At 44.3% G+C, this 23048-nt stretch overlaps 1 protein-coding gene across 1 annotated transcript in view; it reads right to left on the reverse strand.

Moving 5' to 3' along the window:
* The window catches only part of HOOK1 (hook microtubule tethering protein 1), a 921358-nt gene that overhangs the window by 380426 nt on the left and 517884 nt on the right, over window positions 1–23048 (reverse strand). Inside the window, exon 11 of the mRNA XM_069232567.1 lies at window positions 3552–3753. Within this exon, the coding sequence (XP_069088668.1) occupies window positions 3552–3753 (202 nt within the window). The remainder of the gene's footprint in view (window positions 1–3551; window positions 3754–23048) is intronic.

A 23048-nucleotide genomic window follows, 5' to 3' on the forward strand; every position in this document is an offset into this window, starting at 1 on the left:
AACAGTCCAGAGACCGCCATGGCAAAGCACCGCTGAACAGTCCAGAACCGCCATGGCAAAGCACTGCTGAACAGTCCAGAACCGCCATGGCAAAGCACCGCAGAACAGTCCAGAACCGCCATGGCAAAGCACCGCTGAACAGTCCAGAACCGCCATGGCAAAGCACCGCTGAACAGTCCAGAGACCGCCATGGCAAAGCACCGCTGAACAGTCCAGAACCGCCATGGCAAAGCACCGCTGAACAGTCCAGAGACCGTCATGGCAAAGCACCGCTGAACAGGGCATGCACCGGGGAAGAATGAAAAGGCCGCCACATCAAGCATCGTTATCCCATGTGCAGCTGGGACAGTGACGGGATAGGAACTTTCACGGGGAGACTAATCCAGTCTGGGCACTAGTCCCCCTCCAGAACCAGTGGAGGCTGTTATCTACTTGCGAAACTGTGGCTTTGCACTCCCCAGGATGTAACAGTGGGCAAGCCACCCACTGTAGAGACTTGAGAGACTGTGGCTTTGCACTCCCAGGATGGTACAGTGGGCAAGCCACCCACTGTAGAGACTTGAGAGACTGTGGCTTTGCACTCCCCAGGATGTAACAGTGGGCAACCCACCCACTGTAGAGACTTGAGAGACTGTGGCTTTGCACTCCCCAGGATGGTACAGTGGGCAAGCCACCCACTGTAGAGACTTGAGAGACTGTGGCTCTGCACTCCCCAGGATACATCAATGGGCATGGAGCCCCGTCGTGGATCTGGCTTTGCACTCATCCGGCTGAGGTGCTCCCCCCTTCCCTTCCCCCTGAGGTGCCTGTAGTATTTCGATCTGATGCCCCAGCAGTGTTCTCTCCGTTTGTGGACAGGTATCTTTTGTGGGCCTCGCCCATGCATTTTTGGACTAGTGGTGCACGGACAATGAGATGTGCATATCTGCACTACTTCTCGTACTGTATATACTTTTGAATGATTTTATAATATATCTGTATATTTTCGAGACAGGTATATTGATACATTACAATGTTTGAACTGATTTCGTTTTGTCTTTGCATTCTTCCGGGGGGGTTGTGGGTTGTTACTGTGATCTTTGTGAATGCATTGGTGTGTGTGTTGTAATATGCGAGGGTGGGGGTGGGGGTGTTTCGTGTGTGTCCCCCTAACTTTTGCCTCCCCCTCCCCCTATGTCGTAGGTGCAGTACTCACCGTTGTCTTCGCCGGCGTTGCTCTTCGTAGATGAGTAGGAATACAAGAGCCGGTAGGATTTGTAATTCGGGCTCCATGGAGTCCTCCTTCCTCGTGGGATGTGTTCAGGTGAGCGTTTTTTCATTGCAGTAACTGTTTCCGCCGTGTTTTTATCCACAGTGAATCCGCCCCGGAAAAGGTGGCGAATTGGTAGGTTGTGATACTATGGGCGGTACATTGTCTTCCACCTGTCTGTTGGCGGTGACCCCCGCGCTGCTTGTCTGTACTGCCGTGGCGGGCGGTGTGTTAAAGTGGCTGTCTTTGTTGGCGGTTTCTGCCAGGGTCATGATTCCCTTTTTTTGTCCGCCGGCCTGTTTGCGGTATTACCGCACCTTTAACACCGTCCGCCAGGGTTGTAACGACCCCCAAAGTGTCCACACACCAGATGGGAATGGGGTGGGATCCTGCTTAGAATCTCTTGCACTTATAGCAGGTTTTTAACTTCAACTTACCAGAAGACACTGCACAGCAATAGGCCTTCATGTGGGAAGGGCCTCTTGAACAAGACTGCAAGTGACCCTGTGACTTGGATCTCAGCTCAGAGAAAACAATGTTTGGTAGTCATACTTTAGAGTTAAAAATGCTAGTCCTGACCTACAAAGCACTTCATAAGAAGACACTGATGTTTCTAACTCTGGACCACAGTGTGCTAATAACCACTGAGAAGGAAGGTTTGGTTGCAACATTTATTGCACAGTACAAAAAACATAAATACAAATTCATTCTCCAGTCCACTAACGGGAACTTCTTCAAGTTGACTCCCTCCAAATCCTCAATCACCCGCAGCTCATGGTTATTAGAGAGAAGCGCTACCTTTTGGAATTATTTGCATTAAAGAAAAAGAGTCATCAGCAATCTAATGCTATTTAGCCCTAACGTATAAATATATGCATCTTTGAAACCTGTTACTTCATTAATCCTAAATATTTAGTCATTTTTAAGGCAATAAGGGCCGTATTTATACTTTTTGGCGCACAACTGCGCCAACGCAGTTGTGCGTCAAAAAATGTAACGCCGGCTAACGCCATTCCAAAGCGCCATGCGGGCGCCTTATTTATGGAATGACGTTAGCCGGCAGAGCTGACTGGTGTGTGTAAAAAAAAAAGACTTACACCAGGCAGCGCCGGCGTAGGGGAAAATGGAGCTTGGGCGTCAAAAAATGGGGCAAGTCAGGCTGAGGCAAAATTTTGGCCTCAACCCGATTTGCGCCATTTTTTTTTACTCCCACCCCCATTGAAATGACTCCTGTCTTAGCACAGACAGGAGTCATGCCCCCTTGCCCAATGCCCATGCCCAGGGGACTTATGTCCCCTGGGCGTGGTCATTGGGCATAGTGGCATGTAGGGGGGCACAAATCAGGCCCCCCTATGCCACAAAAAAAAAATACTTACCTGAACTTACCTTAAGTTCCATGGGATGGGTCCCTCCGTCCTTGGGCGTCCTCATGGGGTGGGCAAGGGTGGCAGGGGGTGTCCCTGGGGGCATGGGAGGGCACCTCTGGGCTCCTTCCGAGCCCACAGGTCCCTTAACGCCTGCCCTGACCAGGCGTTAAGAAATGACGCAAAAGCGGCTGGACGTCATTTTTTTTGACCCGCCCACTCCCGGGCGTCATTTTTGCCCGGGAGTGTAAATACGTCACACATGCCTCGGAGTCATTTTTTAGAAGGGAACGCCTACCTTGCATATCATTAACGCAAGGAAGGTGTCCACGCTAAAAAATGACGCAAACTCCAAGATCTTTGGCGCTAGACGGGTCTAACGCCAAAGTATAAATATGGAGTTAGTTTTGCGTCGGATTTGCGTCAAAAAAACGACGCAAATCCGGCGCAAACAGAGTATAAATATGCCCCTAATAGTCTTAACATAAAACACATTTAAATATAAAAGTAGCTCCTCTTTACAGTCCATGTGACCTGCTCTACTGAGATGCATGAAATGCATGATAGGCAGACCTACAGTCTGGAAGGAAAATAATTAGAATTTATTTTTGCAAAAATGATTAGCAAAATTGATTAGCTGCAACAATGCCGGTCTGAGAAAGTATTTTGCTTATTGTAATTGTTTTGCCATTAGCAAGATAAATTTGGTATCCTACATTGTTTTTTTGCCACTATTAATGTCACTGTAGCCACCTCAATGATCTCAGAAAATATGCAATCCTATGGAGAATGACACATTACAAAAATGATCCTTCACCACATGAGCAATAAGGAACCTCTGAGAAGGTATCTATGGGGGGTTGTTCTACCTGTTACTGTTTCAGCAAATCAAGTCGTATACACCAATACAAGGACAGTTGGCACACAGTCTTCCTTACCTGTCTCTTGTATGTTTCCAGTTGCGCGCGAGCTGTGTTTGCCTTCTTTAGTTCGTCTTCTAGGCTGACTGTGTTATGCATGTACATCATGTTTGTATCCTCCAGTGATTTCACCTGCCTGCGAAGGTCACCCAGATCCTCTAGTTTTTGGCGGTACACTTCAACCGCTGCCTCAAGTTTAGCTGCCTTATCTGTTGTTGCCCTGCAACCCAGATATGATGGGGAGTTTGAAGAGGTGATAAAATGTGGGTCATTATAAATGTATTTCTTAAGTTACTTTATTTCAAGCTATGTGCCAAGATTTTCTCTAATGATTCAGCTGTTGCTTTATTATTCTTACATCTATTATTTAATATGTGGCAGTATTTCACATGACGAAACTACAATGAAATGTTCAAGCAATCACCAATTAAAAAGAATGTTTCACTAGGCTGTAGCAATAAACAACAGATAATCTGTTCCGATCTCATCAAATTTAAGGTAATCTATGCCATGAAAATTCTGTGCATTTAAAGTTTTATATCTTAGAAAAGGAAAATGAAAACAAGTTGCTTACCTGTAGCATCAGTTATCAAATTTTGGTATTTTAAAAAAATAAAATTACATGCTTGAACCATTACTTGTCATAGAGATGGAAGTCCCACTGTGGCCTTTAAATGGTGGTAACAAAGGAAGTGCGTCGAAAACAGTGCAAGCAAAGTAATTTTAGTAGCATGATCACCTTATTAGAAAGAACCTGATCTCCAGCAAGGGTGAGAGCTCACAGAACTCCACCTCCTCGCCACATACTTCAGATTCTTAAAGCACCTGCATGAAAGGTAAACAACAAAGAGAGCGTTTGAACTCAGAGGAGGAAGCCCATGAAAAATAAAAGTGCTGGAAAACTATAGACGGAGATAAGGAATGGTTTCTTACCGGTAATCCTAGTTCTCTCCCAGGGTAATCTCCACTGCTAATCATAAGCACTGAATAAATTAGCTAGCTCGCCCCCAAGGAAATCTTTGAGGTAAGAGATAAATAGGGAGAAGCTGAACTTAGGCAAATAGATTTCTAAGAGAGGTTTTCCCAACCTGGGTATATGCCCTCATACCTGAATCAAGACAATACAGGGAGTGCAGAATTATTAGGCAAATTAGTATTTTGACCACATCATCCTCTTTATGCATGTTGTCTTACTCCAAGCTGTATAGGCTCGAAAGCCTACTACCAATTAAGCATATTAGGTGATGTGCATCTCTGTAATGAGAAGGGGTGTGGTTTAATGACATCAACACCCTATATCAGGTGTGCATAATTATTAGGCAACTTCCTTTCCTTTGGCAAAATGGGTCAAAAGAAGGACTTGACAGGCTCAGAAAAGTCAAAAATAGTGAGATATCTTGCAGAGGGATGCAGCACTCTTAAAATTGCAAAGCTTCTGAAGCGTGATCATCGAACAATCAAGCGTTTCATTCAAAATAGTCAACAGGGTCGCAAGAAGCGTGTGGAAAAACCAAGGCGCAAAATAACTGCCCATGAACTGAGAAAAGTCAAGCGTGCAGCTGCCACGATGCCACTTGCCACCAGTTTGGCCATATTTCAGAGCTGCAACATCACTGGAGTGCCCAAAAGCACGAGGTGTGCAATACTCAGAGACATGGCCAAGGTAAGAAAGGCTGAAAGACGACCACCACTGAACAAGACACACAAGCTGAAACGTCAAGACTGGGCCAAGAAATATCTCAAGACTGATTTTTCTAAGGTTTTATGGACTGATGAAATGAGAGTGAGTCTTGATGGGCCAGATGGATGGGCCCGTGGCTGGATTGGTAAAGGGCAGAGAGCTCCAGTCCGACTCAGACGCCAGCAAGGTGGAGGTGGAGTACTGGTTTGGGCTGGTATCATCAAAGATGAGCTTGTGGGGCCTTTTCGGGTTGAGGATGGAGTCAAGCTCAACTCCCAGTCCTACTGCCAGTTCCTGGAAGACACCTTCTTCAAGCAGTGGTACAGGAAGAAGTCTGCATCCTTCAAGAAAAACATGATTCTCATGCAGGACAATGCTCCATCACACGCGTCCAAGTACTCCACAGCGTGGCTGGCAAGAAAGGGTATAAAAGAAGGAAATCTAATGACATGGCCTCCTTGTTCACCTGATCTGAACCCCATTGAGAACCTGTGGTCCATCATCAAATGTGAGATTTACAAGGAGGGAAAACAGTACACCTCTCTGAACAGTGTCTGGGAGGCTGTGGTTGCTGCTGCACGCAATGTTGATGGTGAACAGATCAAAACACTGACAGAATCCATGGATGGCAGGCTTTTGAGTGTCCTTGCAAAGAAAGGTGGCTATATTGGTCACTGATTTGTTTTTGTTTTGTTTTTGAATATCAGAAATGTATATTTGTGAATGTTGAGATGTGATATTGGTTTCACTGGTAATAATAAATAATTGAAAGGGGTATATATTTTTTTTTGTTAAGTTGCCTAATAATTATGCACAGTAATAGTCACCTGCACACACAGATATCCCCCTAACATAGCTAAAACTAAAAACAAACTAAAAACTACTTCCAAAAATATTCAGCTTTGATATTAATGAGTTTTTTGGGTTCATTGAGAACATGGTTGTTGTTCAATAATAAAATTAATCCTCAAAAATACAACTTGCCTAATAATTCTGCACTCCCTGTATTGTCTTGTAAAGCTGTGAACGGGTCTCCATGTTTGCAGCTTTGCAAAACTCAGAAATTGTAATGTTTCTAAGCAAAGCAATAGTAGCTGCTTTATCTGTGGCAGAATGGGTTTTAGGTTTCCAAGGTAATGTTTTGTTGGCATTCTGGTGACATAAAAAGGAGACAATCCATCTAGACAAGAATTGTTTGAAACAGCAAAGCCTGTCCTTACAGGACAATAGTATATAAAAGGCTGCTTTGACTTCCTCAAAGGCTTTGTTTTCTCTGGTAAAACTTCAAAACCTTTCTTACATTGAGAGTATTGAAAGGTCTTTCAGCAGGAGAAAAGGGATTTTGAAAAAGTGTAAGTAAACTACTTTAGACAGGAAGTTACAGTGTATTCTCATCACTACCCATTACTATGAAATACTGTGTAGGGTTTGTGGGAGCATAAGATCTGTATTTCACTAACTCTGCGTGCAAAGGTTATAGCAATCTAGAAAGAATCCATCCATGATAGATGCTGACGACAGGAATTATGAACTGGTTTGAAGAGAGGATCTATAAAATTGAGAAAGGACAATATTTAATTCCCAAGGAGGATAAGGCCTTCTGAGTGGAGGACAGATTTTCTTAATACCCTCACAAAAATCCTTGACTACAGGCATTCTGAAAAAGGATATTTGTGAAGGACATTTTAGATAACCCGTGATTGCTGAAGATGAACTCTCATAGAATGGAAAGTACAATTTTGTTTTAGCCAAATGAAGGAGACATGGAAGAACAGCCTCTTCCGTGCATGTGGGAGGACTGAAATTTTTATGAGCATACCAGATGCAGAATTCCTTCCACTTTAAAGAAGAATAGTAGGAGGTCTTTTGTCTTCTCTTAGGAGATCAATGTATTCCTGAAGAAGGTTCATGTGACCGTTTTGTATGAGTTCAGGATTTAAGCTGCTAAGTTCAGTGACTTCAGGTTGGAGTTTTGATTTTTGCTTCACAATTTCTGAAGAAGGTCCGGTCTGCACTGTGGGGCGCTCTGAGAGATTAAGAAGATCTGTGAACCGCCACTGTTGGGGCCACTCCGGAGCAATAAGAATCATTCTGGCCTTTGAGTAAGACAGCTTGATAGGTAAAGAAATTTGCCTGAACATAGGGAATTCCCTTGGGTGTCTGGTTGGTAAAACCGCAAAGCAAAGCTTGGGCATTTTTTGTTTTCTGTATCTGCAAAAAGATCTGTTTGTGGAAAACCCCAGTCACAAAAGATGTGATGAAGTACGAAGTAGTTTAAAATCCATTTGTGATTTTCTTGAATTACTCTGCTGAGAGTGTCCACTTGAGAGTTCTTGATTTCCGACAGATAGATCACTATAATCCAGAGATCTCTGGATATTGGCTATTTCAAGATTGTCTCTACCTCCAGAGAGAGAGAGGTTTGGATCTTATTCCTCCCTGCTTGTTCAGATAATGAATGGTTGTTGTACTGTCCGTCTGAACAGGGACAGAATTCATCCTAAATGACAGACGGAAAGCCTTCAGGCCTACGTTTACTGCTCTCAATTATAGAAGATTGATGCAGTATGACTGTTCCTTCTGAGACTACATGCCTTCTATCTGAAGATGGCCCATATGAGCACCCCAAACTGTGAGGAAAGCACTCATCACTATTATTTGGGTAGTGATGTCTTGATGGAAATGCATTCCTTTGGGAAGATTCTCTTTGGGGCACCACCAGATGAGTTTTCCCCCATTTTCCGGAGAGTTGATTCCATTGATCTTCTAGGCACTATTGCAGAGGCCGCAAGTAGAGTTGTGCGTTCAGGACAAAAAAAATGTATGAGGCCATTGATCGTAGAAGAGGAGACTTGCCTTGCCGTTGGATGGGCTACTGTCTTCAGCTTGCCATATTTCTGAAGGATAGATAATCATCTTTCCTCTGAAGGAAACACCTTTGTGAGCACTGTGTCCAGGACTACACCCAGGTAGTGCATGGATTGAACTAGTATTGAGATAGATTTTTTGTGATTCACATGCAGTCTAAGTTGATTGAGAGTGATGAAAGTCAAATGATAAAGTTGGCCTGGTTGTTGGTATGAAGATGCCATGGTGAGCCAGTTGTCTTGGTCTGGATAGATGAAACATTTCATTTGTCTGTGGTCAGCTGCTACACCCGCCAAGCATTTGGAGAAAGTCCATGATGAACATTTGAAGCTGAAAGGAAAAACGTTGTATTGCTAATGGTCTCTTCCAATGGTGAACTTTGAGAATTTTCGATGTTTCATGGCTATTGGAATGTGAAAATAGGTATCTCGAACATAAACAGCCCATCCTGATGGATTAAAGGGTAAATTTGATGAAGGGCCAACATTCTGAATTTTTCTTTGTAAAATCACTTGTTCGATTTCTTGTGGTCTAAAATGAGTCTATACTTGTTTTTCAGTCCTTTCATTTTCACCAGAAAGTAAAAGGAATACATTTCCATTTCTTTCAGGGGAATAGGGACATTTTCCACCACATGTTTTTGTGAGATGATGGCAATTCCTTGTTGCAGTTTCTCCCAATAGAAGAGGGATGACCCTTTGAAGGAATCAATGGTGAAAGATACTTGAAGCTGGGAGAGTACCTATGTTCCACAATATGCCGATTTTTCAGTGGTTATTTTTCTCCACCCTTGCAGATATGATGTTCTGCTTCCCCACCAATAAGGTATTTCTTTGAAAAAGGAAGGTTCATAATTCGGTTTTGGACTTCAAGTTTCAAGCCTGTGAGCCTGAGCTAAGATGAACATTGAAGTACTAGACCATGACAGTATTCATGCCATGGTAGTGTAGAGGAATCAACTGCAGCAATGATGACCTAATTTGACATCATCATGAGTTTGATGACAATTTATTGAAGGTCCTGATGTCTATTTCTGGGAAAGTCTTCCAAACATTGCAGAACACAATCCGAGAGAGCTGTCATAATGCCCAAGAAGAGCAATCATGCTGGCAAACTTCATAAAGTCAGCAGAGGTACTGCAGACGTTTCTGCCCAGAGAATCAAATTTTTTACTTTCCTTTTCAGGAGAAATAGTATATAATGGAGTTCTGGCATGTAGTTTCGGGGCAGAAGAAACAATGATGGACTCTCATATAAGATTGGAGGAAAAAAAAAGATGAATCAAGATCTCATGGTTTATATTTTTTCTGTAGGCATGATAGTTTAGCCTTTACAGAAGCCAGTGTCAAAATTAGTTCCATAGGTGGTTGTAAAAGACGTAGAACCAAAGGAAGCAATGGTCCAGAAGCAGATCATTGATGAAGTGCTTCAAAGGTTACTAATAATTGTCAAATCAATATTCAGTTTGATGGCATCCCTCGTAAGTACATCCCAGAAAGTGTTCATATCATTCACAGGAGACATTCTCACTGGAGGTGAATCTGTCAAAGTAGGCGACAACAGACCTAAAAAGGAAGAAGTATGATCAGACAGTGAGGATATCTTCACTGTCTGAGCATAAAAGCTGAGAGATCTTGAATGAAGATAACGATGAGATGTTGTGCTTGGCCTTCTGCTGCAAGGTCTGGTGAGATGAGAGCGAGATTTACGGTGCCTTGGAGTAGATGCCACTGGTACACGTATCTGTGGTGGTCAAGAATGAGCAGCTGGCAGATTTGGTGATGGAATTACCACTGTGACTATTGGTTGTGGAGGAGGCGGCAGTGGAGAAGGTGACAAAGGAGAGGGGGGTATGTCAGACCCTGAGGAAGCGTTGAAGATTTGTAAATTGTGACTAGAGAAGTCGGAATGGATGGAGAATAGGCTCTTGAATACCCCGAGTCAGATTTGCTTGGAAGTCTGTGAACTTTAAATCATTAAACCGACTCAATCCACTTAGTCAGAGAAGTTGAATGATGTCTCAGCACCAAGCAATGTCTTGACTTCGAAGTTCTCAATGTCCAATGGTGTCTCCACCTTGAGGTACCTTTTGACGGTGCTCTCCTCCTCAACATTGTATGTGTTATCAACGTCAAACCAGCTTCTGATGGCGAGCAAGTAGGTGCTAACCTCTTCTCGGCGTCAATGTCCTCAACACTGAACAGGAAAATCTTTTTTCATCCAATCTCCTCCTTTTGGATCTCCAACTGCAGGAGTCCTCAGAGTGTGAGATAGGGGCACTAGTATGGGGGGTGGGGGACATTCTTTTATCACCAGGGATGTGTCTCCAGCCAGGGAATCTAGCCTTCTCTGGTGCTCCACTTGGTCATGAAGGTGAATCTCTTCTCTCTCTCCCTCAAAGTGCGCCTGGAAGGGGTCTTGCAGTGGTAATACAACCTGGAGCCATGGGAGTCTGGTAAACCGAGGATACAGATCCTGTGCAGGTCTGCTTTTGCCATTTTTCTGCCACATTGTGCATTTCGCAAAAAGAAATAACCTTTTGATAAAAAAATATATATATATTTCCTGGCAAATATCAAAGAATACCTGACACCATAAAGGATGCTCAGTGAATCATTTCTGGTGAGAAAAAGTGAAACATTTTTGGTGAAAAAGCCTTTAAAAGGCAGAGATCTGCTCTAGAATGCTGTCAGCAGATGCCAGAAAAAAAAGAACTGATTAAACTGTCACCTACAGGTCATGAGGGGACACTGGAGTGGTCAAGAGGCTTTTAAAAGCACAGTGTTCTGTTCACATTGTTTCAACGCAGCATAAGAAAGAAGGCTATATTGCCTTATCTTTGACTGACATTTGCTTTTATGTAAGGGAGTTGAAGGTCTTGATTACATACGTATAGGACTACACTCAAGGAAGTTAGACCTTAGAATATATTTTCCATTGTATGTTTCAGGCAAATCATTTTGTATTTACAAGCACAAATAGTTGCAGAGTCTTACCCAACTCTAAAATATATAATTTACTGTATGCTATTTGAACAAGTTACTTACTTTCTGTAGCGCTCTTTCTAGTGAATACTCTATCAAACTGAATATTCCTTATATTTAGAATATCTCTAGGCACCATACTGGATACAAAAGATGTACGTAACCTTCCTCTGACGTGCCGGTATGTGGTGCTGTGTGGTTCCACGTTGATTTCTTAACAACCCAGAGGTGAAGAGGGAGGCATATATAGGCACCTTTTGTGTCAACTTCGGTTTAATTTTTTGACTGTACATGCCCTCAGATGCGGAGCTAAACAATACTCAGAAGTACTGGTGTGCAGATATGTAGCTGAGAAACTTTATAAATAGGGAAAGAGTCCATGCAACAGAACAGGGAAGTGGAAGGGCAGTGAGGAATTTGTTGTTAGACAGAGTTTTGACCACAAAGAGTTACCGAAGGTGAGTAACTTGTTCTTCTGATGCTTAGTTCTAACCACAGACTCCTCACCTTTAGAACAGATACCAAAGCAGCACTTCCACAAGAGGTGGGTCTGTGAAATGGCTCAGACCAAAATGTTTTGAATGACCAAACAGCCAAAATGCCCTTCCTGCCGGATCTGGCAGTCAAGGTAGTAATGCTTTGTGAACATGTGCATGACCCCCATCTAGCAGACTGACAAATGTCAAAGACAGGCACTCCACATGCCAGCACAGTTGTGAGGCCACAGTCTTGGTGGAATAAGCCCTCAGTCTTTCCAGAGGCAGCTCTAGGCCAGCACATAGAAGACTTTAATTCAAAGGACTATCAACCTAAACAGAGTCCTTTTCTACACTGCCTTTCCTTCCAGCACCCCTGAGAACACACAAAAAAACGGATAATCCACTCAATGGTCTTCGGTGCAATCGATATAAACCTCAAGGCTCTCCTGGCTTTTCCTCCTCCTTCTAGGGGTGAGGCAGAGCAAAGAAAGTTGGGAGACAATGAGTTACCTAATGTGAAAAGCAGTCATGATCTTTGGCAAAAAGGCTGCCCTAGTCATTTATACTCCTTGGAAAACAAGGTGGTTTCCTCTCAATTCACCTTTCCCCAGGTATACTCTGGAGTGGCAATTATCTTCCTTGGAGAACAAGGTGGGAGAGACAGCACTGAAGTCCTGACATCTCTGCAGTGGAACAATGAGTCTAACAGATTTAGGGAAGGCCCAAGAAACTGGTTTGAAGCTGAGGCTCAGTCATGTTGATGGACAGGCCCTGCCTGACGAGTATTATATACATGCCTTCATGGAAGTATCTCATTCTTGGGAGGTCTTTCCTTTAATCAGCAAGTCACCCAATAATAGAAAGATTTGATGTTCTTTACACTATAAGAAAGCTGCCACTGATTCCGTGAACTAATATAGGTATTCTCTTGCTCTACAGCAGTCATGAACTCCCCATCCTCCAGCAACTGTAACACTTCCTGCAAAGCAAAAATAAAAAATGACTGCTCCTTTGGTACTTGTTGAGACGCTGGAGGTTGCAGAATGGGAAGCCACACTCCCAATTGTTTTCTAATCAGGAAGAACCTGGAATAACACTCCTTTCTACACTGTGACTAAGGTTCCAGGCCCCCCTCGTGAAGCATTTACAGTATCTCTGCCAGCAAGACTTTTAGATGATGGTGAGATAGCAGAGGCACTGGAGGAGGTTTCTGTGTAAATTCAAGGATGTGCCCATATTATACAAAGTCCAAAACCTATCAATTTTTATGCCTTGCCAGTAAGCAGGGACAACATAAGCTGCGCCACGAAGAGAGATGTGAAGTGGAGATGAGGTAACTGTGGCCTGCACAGTCACCGATTGCATGATGAGACCTGCCGTTTACTATGTCCAGGAGATTCATTTTCAAACATCTATTTTGTTTCACCTGAGTAAGGTGACCTATAGAAGGGAGGCAGATAGTACAGATATTTGGATTACAGTTGTACAGGTTGATTTTGTATGGACAGTATGGTTGGAAACCAGCTCTGCAGGAGGAGAACCCTCTGCCTCTAGCTCTGTGAAATAGCTTAAATCTCTACTTTTGCACCCGTAGGGGATGTGCAATGTTTGTGTCAGATCTGAATGTTTGAAGGGGTTCGTTCACATGCCTTTAAAAGAGGTGCTGACCATTGAAAAGCATATCTAAAATTCAGTATGGAACTTCAGGTCTGAAGGAACTGAAGGCAGCCCTGCCTTTTGTCTAAAACCAGAACTGGCCACATTTCTTAGGGTCGTGAAGTCTTTCTCAGACTCTTGCAGAATGGCAAATGTTTCCTTCTTTCAGCCCAGTAGCAGGTGAAGGTATAGAGCCAAGTTTGCCCACATTTTGTCTGTGTATTTAACAACAACCTCCATGGAAAAGTACACAACCTTTTCTTAAAACTGTCCATTTTTCAACACTCCCTGTGACTTGGTGCTGTGCAGATAAAAAATGGGTTTCAGGTGTGGTGCTCAGCACTCTATATCACAACCGAATCTGCCTTAGCATGTTTTAAAGAGGCATGTTCGTGAAATGTCTGTGCAAATATATTTTTTGCCCAGCCTTGGGACAATGGCTGATAAAGCCTGTGTTACCATGATCTTTATGTCCTCCTTCCAAATGTGATAGATAATTTGGTGGTGTCGCTGGTGGGAGGTGTTAACGGTACAGCAGATATCAATAATAATTATGGCAGATGGCTACGATGTCATAGTCAATGCTAGGCTGTCTGTAGTAAACACTGTAACCTGTGCCCACTGGGCACCCACAGCTAGTGTCCTCAACAGGAACATCAATGACAGTCTACCAGATTCTTTGTTTTGGAATGCTCCTCATCAAACCACTTCAATGGCCTATCCAGCTTCTTGGTAAGTTTTTTAAGGTCACTTTTCCCAGGTGTGATTTGCAAGCCAATTTTCCCAGTCAAATGTACGTTTGTGTGGCTTTTTATCTTGTTTGAATGCTCCTGGAACAGACACCTCATCGGATGACGTCTTGTCACTGGCAGCCTTTTTTCCAGGCACCTGCAACGAGGGTCTTCTCAGTCATCTAGGGTTTCAGATGACAATCTGCAGCAGATGTTCAGCAGTAAATAAAACCAGGTCACTCAAAATAAGCCCCTTTTAGGCGTTCTTTGGTGGTTCAACCATTAAGACTAAAGAATATTGTTTTAAAAGGCAGAATTCTAAAGGGTAGTTGTGAATAATACTTAAAGGACAAATGTAGGTGGAAATCTGGCATAATAAGGTGATAGAAAGGCCTCTGACAATAGCTCTGAGACTGACTTTCTTCCACAGGACATGCAGTAGGATCTGACATAAAGAAGCCTCTGGGGGAATGGAATTCAGTGCACGCTTATCTCACTGGCTGAAGTACAGATCTTTTCTAATGAGGTGGTTGTGCCACTAAAGTAACTTTGCCTGTATTATCTTCAAAGCAATTTGATACGGCTATTGAAACATCACCATGGGACTCCCAGCTTAACATCAGGGAATGATTCAAGCTTGTGCAGCTAGGATAGATACAATGCTGAAAGAAAATGACAATACTGTGGAACACCCTATCCCTGCTCTGAGGCCTGGAACACATTGGGGGTTATTCTAACTTTGGAGGAGTGTTAATCCGTCCCAAAAGTGACGGTAAAGTGACGGATATACCACCAGCCGTATTACGAGTTCCATAGGATATAATGGACTCGTAATACGGCTGGTGGTAAATCCGTCACTTTTCCGTCACTTTTGGGACGGATTAACACCTCCTCCAAAGTTAGAATAACCCCCATAATTTGTTGGTGATATTGCACCTGGTAAAGATCACATTAGCTGATACTGTTGTGGTATTACATACAAGATCAACTGGCTGATTGTAATTATGATGTTAGTTTTTAGTTTTTTTCCTAATATGAATATGTGGGCAGGCCCAAAGACTTTTGCAGAGTTTCTACTGCCAGTACCACTCACATGTGCATATGTTATAAGAGCCAATTGGCATGTTTTGTGACCAATGACTAAGGAGTCAGAAAGAGGGAATTGATAATAGGGAAGGGTAATGAGGATTCTTTAAAGGCATCATTATCCTACTCTATTTTCCATTTATTTCCAGTTATCAGCTTGTGGGTATTCTGTTATCAACTTGTTGGCTGATTCCATGGCAGCTGGGGAGTGCAAAGGTAAGAGGAACAGTGGCATTGGGCATCTTAGGCCTAGATAAACAGGTTATGGAGAACACCCTGGCTTCATTTTGCAACACTGTGGGGAGAGGCCTACAGGGTGTGGTGACAGCAGAATACTTGTGTTGTAACCCATGTAGCTTCATGCATATGTCTCTTACAAGTACAGGCCACAATAATGCCCACAATGCCACAGTAGCCCTGGTGGTTTATGTTCTGAATATGATGAAGGTTGGGCTCCATGAAGAGTGTAGCAATGAATGATGCATGATGTTAGCCATTTGACCACTGCAGTATAGAAAGAATCAGGATGTCAAGATGAGTGAAATAGCACTCCCCTAACATCCATGGCCAGAACGACTCTTCTCTAGGGTAGACATATGTGTTTTTATTGAAGATGATAGAGCAGGTCTATGGACCAGATCTGGTGCGGCCAAGCAAGAGCCAGGATAACTGAGCCCCCATATCTCTCCCTGATCTTCTCAAGAACCCTCAGGGACTTAATATGATTAGTGAGATAACTTCAGATTGTGCAAACAGAAGCTTGTGCATGAATCTGAGTTATGAGGTAACTACCATTTGTGATAAGTACTGCACAAGTTAATTATATGAATTATCTTTCATTTTTTCCCAGACACATTTCAACGGTCAAATTGCTCAAGGGAAAATAGCCTGAAAAAAGCAAAACGTGTTAATAGTTGCACAATACACTGATAACACATTTCTTATTACAACCTGAATTACTTGGAATAAGTGCTATTTACCAGACCTGGGTTACCAATATTTAATTAGGGCCAGTGATTGCAACCCATTTACTTTACAACGCAGATTGAGGCTGTCAATATTAGAGGAGTTAGAGGGGAAGGCATACAGAATTGTCCTACAACAGTCTAACAAAAGACCTTCCTTTAGTGTGAGTTGGAAAGGGGTCTATTGGTTGACTATTTCAGGCTTTAAATATGGTACTAAGGCCCTTTTAGAGAATCTCTCACTAAATGGATGAGATGAAGCCCTTGCTCAGGATGCCTCCTCGCAATGTCAGAGAATTTCAGAAACGTGACGTATTTTTAAAAATTCTACTGTCCGTCAGTAGAATGCTCTATGTGGCCATGTCATGATCCTTTCAATCAAGCATCTTCCACAACTCTTCTTCAAAGTTGTCAAACCTAGCACCTCGGCTAGCTCATATTTCGCAACGTTATTATCTTAGGTAAGACAAAACTAATGAAACCTTGGTTTGGTTATTTGTAAATGAGTTCTGTTTGAAAAAGAAATGCAATTATCACTGATTCATGAATACATCTTATTTTTGTTGGGTTGCCAAAAAACATAAAAATATCCATGTGATGCTAAGGGAAGGACTGGGGCATGGATAAAATGGACCACAATCTGTATGACAGGTGCAAATGTTGACTGAGTTTTGAGTAATAGCAGAAACATAGGCTCAATCGGTCAAGTACAAGAGAAAATGTGGGCTAGGCAATCTGCCTGAATGCATTAAATTTTCACCCTGTAGGAGTGACAATCTGTCCACCTGGAGCACTGATTGTTCTGTAATGCTCAATGTGGTATTTACAGGTCAACATTGATGAGTCCATGGTAAAGAGAATTGCTATTAGAGAACTCGTCTGCAACAACAGTTGTCATCCAAGATCTCAAACCTTATAGGGCATATACTTATATGACATATGAAATTACCAAATGCATGCTCTTTTTCAATGATACACTCAGCTTGAGTTCCCTAGCTCCCAGAGTTTTGGATATAGTCACCCTCTGCAGAGAAGAAATAAACAGACTGGTATCTCACACCCTTCCCTTTGAGTTTTACACATGTGTAGAGGAGGCCATTCTGGAGGACAACATATAGATAGGGCAAGGAACTTGCAGGGTTTATGAGGGCTTACTCCTTTTCTTTCACATCAGTACACTCACAAAATAGATTTTATTAGTGGGGATTTATTCTTATAACACAAACAATAGCAAAGTAAACAAAAATGGAAGGAATGCTAAAAAAACACCAAATATTACAATTAATTAGTGGAAATCCATGCCGCATTCGTACTCAGATCTGCTTTGCAAAGTAAAACTTCCTTTGAATTCTTGGGTACAGCCTACAGGATCTGGCCATTGGCTTATCAGCAGGAAAATGCACTTAAGGTTGGCACAGCCACCAAGCACGTAGAGATCATTATTTGCTTTTGCATGGTAGAGATGTTGTTAGTTTTGTGCCTAGTTACGATTGCGCCTTGCATCAATGGTGTGGCAACTCACTGCTGTGGGCTTGGTGCATAATAACCCACTTTAGGGCAAGTTTATCTAGTTAAATATTATTGGGTTTCGCCTCTCAGGGCCCTGTTGCTATGGTGAGTGACATGGCAATCATCTATCATTGGGAAATTTGTTACAAAGCACAATGTGAAATTAAAAAATCAAATGCCATTGATTGTCATGTTTATGAATATCATGCATAATATGAGCTTCTCAATGACAACAAAGTGGATTAGTTAAACCATACTGTTGTGATAATATGCACACAACAAACAAATTAGGCCCTCTAGGCTTATGTCTCAAAAACAGTTAGTAAGGTAGTTAATGAGATACAATACGCTACTCCTATAGATCATTATGCTTCATGTGATGTAATGAATGTCCCAATGAAGACGATGCTTACTGTTGTGTTGACACTCTGGCGGTCATTCTGACCCTGGCGGTCAAAGACCGCCAGGGCGGAGGACCGCGGGAGCACCGCCGACAGGCCGGCGGTGCTCCAATGGGGATTCCGACCGCGGCGGTAAAGCCGCGGTCGGACCGGCACCACTGGCGGGCTCCCGCCAGTGTACCGCCGCCCCAGTGAATCCTCCAAGGCGGCGCAGCTTGCTGCGCCGCCGAGGGGATTCCGACCCCCCCTACCGCCATCCAGATCCCGGCGGTCCGACCGCCGGGATCCGGATGGCGGTAGGGGGGGTCGCGGGGCCCCTGGGGGCCCCTGCAGTGCCCATGCCACTGGCATGGGCATTGCAGGGGCCCCCGTAAGAGGGCCCCTACATGTATTTCACTGTCTGCTGCGCAGACAGTGAAATACGCGACGGGTGCAACTGCACCCGTCGCACAGCTTCCACTCCGCAGGCTCGATTCCGAGCCGGCTTCATCGTGGAAGCCTCTTTCCCGCTGGGCTGGCGGCCGGTCTGAAGGCGACCGCCCGCCAGCCCAGCGGGAAAGTCAGAATTACCGCCGCGGTCTTTCGACCGCGGAACGGTAACCTGACGGCGGGACTTTGGCGGGCGGCCTCCGCCGCCCGCCAAGGTCAGAATGAGGGCCTCTATCTAACTGCATAATACAATATTCTCCAGACGCCAGACTGGATCAAAAAACTTTTTTTCAGTAGTACCTTTTGACCAGTAGGCAGTGTCATGCAGCTTCACACTAACACCTTTCTGCTCCAGAAATGATATTCAGAGCCTATACAGATGCCACACCTGTTTTGAGGCTGCCCGTGACCCCAGATGCAGAACCTCAACAGTAAATTGACTAGAGCAGTGTACGGATTCCTAGATCCGGGGTCTTATTAATGGAAACAGTTCAATACACAGAGCTGGGAGGATAGGAGGGTCAGTTAGAAATCTGTGGTTAGACAGTCTACAAGAAAGAACATTACTGAAGCGCAGTAACTTGTTCTTCTGATAGAAACTTCTAACGGCAGATTCCTCACCTTTTGAATAGATTCAAAATAACACCTATTTGGAGGTTGGTCTGTGAATGTACTCAAACCACAAAGGTATGTATGACCAAGTGGGAGAAATGCCCCTCTCGGCAAAGCTGGCTGTCCAGACAGGAGTGCTTTGTTCATGTATAAAGTGAGGCCAACATAGGTGGCTGGCAGATGTCCAGGAAAAAAACTCCAGGTTCCAATGCAGTGGTAATAGCTATGACCCTGGTTGAATGAGCTAACAGCCCTTCAGGAGGCTACTTTTTGGCCAGTGCATAGCAAATCTACCTGCAGAACACGATCCACAGGGAGACTTACTCCAGTGTATTTCACAAACAGCTGATCATTCACGCAGTGTCCTTTGGTATGATCGAAGTCAATACTCTGTCCTTTTGAGGTCCACACAATGGAGTCTCTCCTCCTCCTAAAATGAGTGAGGTGGAGCAAAGAATGCTAGGAAAATGACATTTTGACCGACGTGGAACTTTCATCAAGGATGCTTGTGTCCACAGAACTAGTGTAGCTGGGAAGAAAGTGGTGTACAGTGAGTTGACACAAAGAGTTTGAAGCTCACTCACTTGGCACACCAAATCTATGGCAATAAGGAACACTGTATTGAGAGTGGGAAGTCACAAGGGACAGCTGTGCAGCAGCTCGTATGAAGTGCACATTAGATATGTGAGGACCAGGTTAAGCTCACACTGTGGCATGATGAAAGGAGAGGGAGGAAACAAATGTAGGCCTTTGTATAAAAAAAAAGCATCATAATAAGGGATTTAAATAATGAGGGATGGTCCAGCAAATGTAAAAAGACCGAAAGGTCCTCTCTAACCGAGCTCAGAGCGAAGCCTTGCTGGGTGATGGACAAAGCAAACAACAAAATGCTAGATAACTTTGCCTGGACGGGTGTCAATCTGGCGTGTGTCACACCAAACCTAAATATTTCCAAACGACAAGCGTATACAGTTTTTGTCCAGGGACACCTGGCTGCCAAGATGACATCAACGACATTCGGAGGAAGATCAATGGTATTTAGCTATTGCTGCTCAATCTCCAAGCATGAAGGTGGAGATTGGGAACTTCCGGGTACAGAACCCTGCCCTGTTGCTGCAATAGCCGATGCCCCGAAGAGGCAGTCTGATCTGAGGAGAGATGCTCATTACGATGGAGTTCTGGATACCATACTCTCCGTCCTAATCCAATGCCATTAGAATGACTTGGCCCAGTTGATCCTGATCTTCTTTAGACTTGAAGCAGAAGGGATGTCAGCAGGAAGGCATACACGGGTCCTGAATCCCACCCTGGATGGAACCAGAACTCCGCTGGATACCAAAGGCCTCTGAGAGGGTTCTTTCACTGACCCAATGGCAGTCTAGCAACCACCACTGCAGAAGTTTTGCAGTTTGCTCCAAAATCTACATCAGGTCCCCATGATGTTGGGCCCACTGAGACTTCAGATCCCACTGTAGAACCTGCATATGCCACCTGGCGTGTTAGACCAAGAGGATTCAGGAGGCAATCAGTCCCAGAAACATCAGAGTCGACCTCACTGAAACCAAGTACAGAGGCTGAAGGATCAGGATCATAGTCTCAATGTTCTGGACTCCCCTTTCTAGGGGAAAGAAATGTCCAGAATGGTTCAGATGAAGGGGAGAGCCTGAGAAAGAGTCAGGTGTGCCTTCAGCATATCGACAGTGAACCCAAAAGATGACAGGAAGTTCACAGTAGTCTGGAATTGGTTGACGGCTGCCTGGGGCGAGTCTGCATTCAACAGCCTGTCACTGAAGTAGGGGAAGACTTGGACACATGACCTCTGAAGGTGAGCGGCTACCAAGGCCATTCCTTTTGACAACACCCAAGAGGCACTGGTGAGACCAAAGGGGAGCGGAGTGAACTGAAAATACTTTTGTCCCACCATGAACCACAGGTAATGCTGATGGGCCTGCAGGGTGGGTATATGGATATAGGCATTCTGCTGATGCAGCACTATCATCCTCTCTCAAGGGTCAACGGTCGACAAGACCTGGCCAGGATAAACATTTAGAATTTGTCCTTCTGGAGTAAGGCATTGAGAGGGCGCAGGTCTAAAAGAGGATAAAGGCCCCCGTCCTTCTTTGTCACCAGAAAGTAATCGGAATAACAACCACGATCCACTTCTGATGCCTCTGGCTAGCCCTTTAGATGAAAGGGGTTTCACTTCCTGTCATGAGAAGGACAGATGACCCTCAGTCAGTCGTTGCAGGGACGGTGGAAGGTTTTGACAGAGTGGCTATAAAAGGAAAGGTATTTTCAGACAATCTGCGGTACCCACCAGTCTAATGTTATGGCCAGCAAATCACAGCCTTGACCACAAAATTGCTGGTCACCTTGTTGAGGCTGAAGTGGCTGCTGTTAAGAGAGACCACTGTGAAAAACTGCAAAAGAAACTGTAAGCCTGGTGAGGTGGAGCAAATAAGCCCAGGAAGTGTGCTGTAGCCCTAGTCTTTTTGAACAACTCCAGACTGGAATATGTCTTCTCCCCAAAAAGACGATCTCCATAAAGGGGCATGTTCATAAGGGAAAACTGGACATCACCTGAAAAGCCTGTCTCCTGCTGCCAGGCGGGAAGACGAATGACGACACTGGTGCCAAAGGTTCATCTGATCGAATCAGTGGTGTTGAGGCCACAACAGATCATGAACTTGGCTGCATTTGGATCGCTCTGTATATCTTGGGTCAGGTCAGGGCAGGTTGAGAGTTTCCTGGGACACCTGCAAAGACTTGAGCCATTGAATCCCAAAGAGCATGGGAGTAACGTGAGGACTTGAGCCACCAAATCCCAAACCTCGTGGAATTAGCAGCCCAGCAGACAACTTGCATTGAAGGACCTGAGGGCCAAACTGGTGGAAGTAAGTATTCTCGTCTCAAAGGTCTTCACTTTTAACTCCTTGTCGGGAGAGGCAGAAGTTGAAAAGGTATTCGGACACTTGCACCAATAAGTTATCCACAGAAGAATGCTGAGAAAAAAATGTATGGTTGCATGGGGCAAAATCAGTGGCATCTTGCAATTTGACGATTTAACGAGAGGCCAGAACAAGGTTAAACCAGGCCACTAGAATGGTATCAGTTTTGCCTCATTGAAAAGTAGTAGCGACTCAGTCATCGTTTGCCCGGCTAGAGAACTTCAGTCAAAACATTGGTTTTGACCTCCAGCATGGAGTTCAAGAACTTCGGCCATCCTCCTCATGACCACCACAAAGGATGGACTCTCTTCAGTGTCAGGACCTGTGCGTGAGAAGGCCAGAATTGGGACAAGGGTCAAGGTCACTAGCAATTTAAAGGTTTATCACACCAATTTCTTTCTCGGTACGGTTGGCCAATCTTGTCACATGCATTATTACCATTTCACAAATCACTGTTAAACAAAGCTTGCAAAGTTTATGGTCATCTTAGTGGGGGACAAACCTCAAGTAGAGGGTGTGATTCAATGTAAACATGACGCAGCCTCGCAAGAGGTCGTAGTGGCACCGACTCCAAGTCGTACGTGGAGGTACCTAGCCCAAGAGTGTCAGCGTGCTCGGAAACGGCATGGAGTGTGCAGCCAGAGGAGAAATCATTATAGATTCAGGGGGAGGCCTACGAAGGTGTCAGAGGGTCCAACTAGTGCACAGGGTGAACCCACCAAGGGTACCCCAGATGGAGGACCTCTCGGCTCCTTGGGGCCCACGGCACGCCAGAGGGAGCTGGAACATCCAAAGACTCAGAGCATGGCTTTGTGGAACTTGTAAATCTGCCTCCGTGTTGCAGACGTTCCCGAGAATTTGAGCTTTACTGGGGAAAATTGCAGGACAGGCTCCAACGTTGACTGGCTTCAGGAGCAACATAAAAATGCATGGTGATATGGTGGCGCCTTTTCCGGAGTACATGAGTGGTGGGAAAGTACCAAGTCTTGCTTGTAATTTTGACTTTTTATGTTTCTTCTTCGACTTACCCGAAGATTTGGAGCATGACAACGATCGGCCTCTGGATCAGCTCTGATGACTCCTGGACTGGAAACAGGGCTGCAACCGCCCCTTGGACTTGGACTGGTTGTGAAGTGGAGTCGTGTGGTGCTTGGAAAGGTAGAAGT

This window comes from Pleurodeles waltl, chromosome 4_2 (genome assembly GCF_031143425.1).
Source record: "Pleurodeles waltl isolate 20211129_DDA chromosome 4_2, aPleWal1.hap1.20221129, whole genome shotgun sequence".
Classification (NCBI taxonomy): domain Eukaryota; kingdom Metazoa; phylum Chordata; class Amphibia; order Caudata; family Salamandridae; genus Pleurodeles; species Pleurodeles waltl.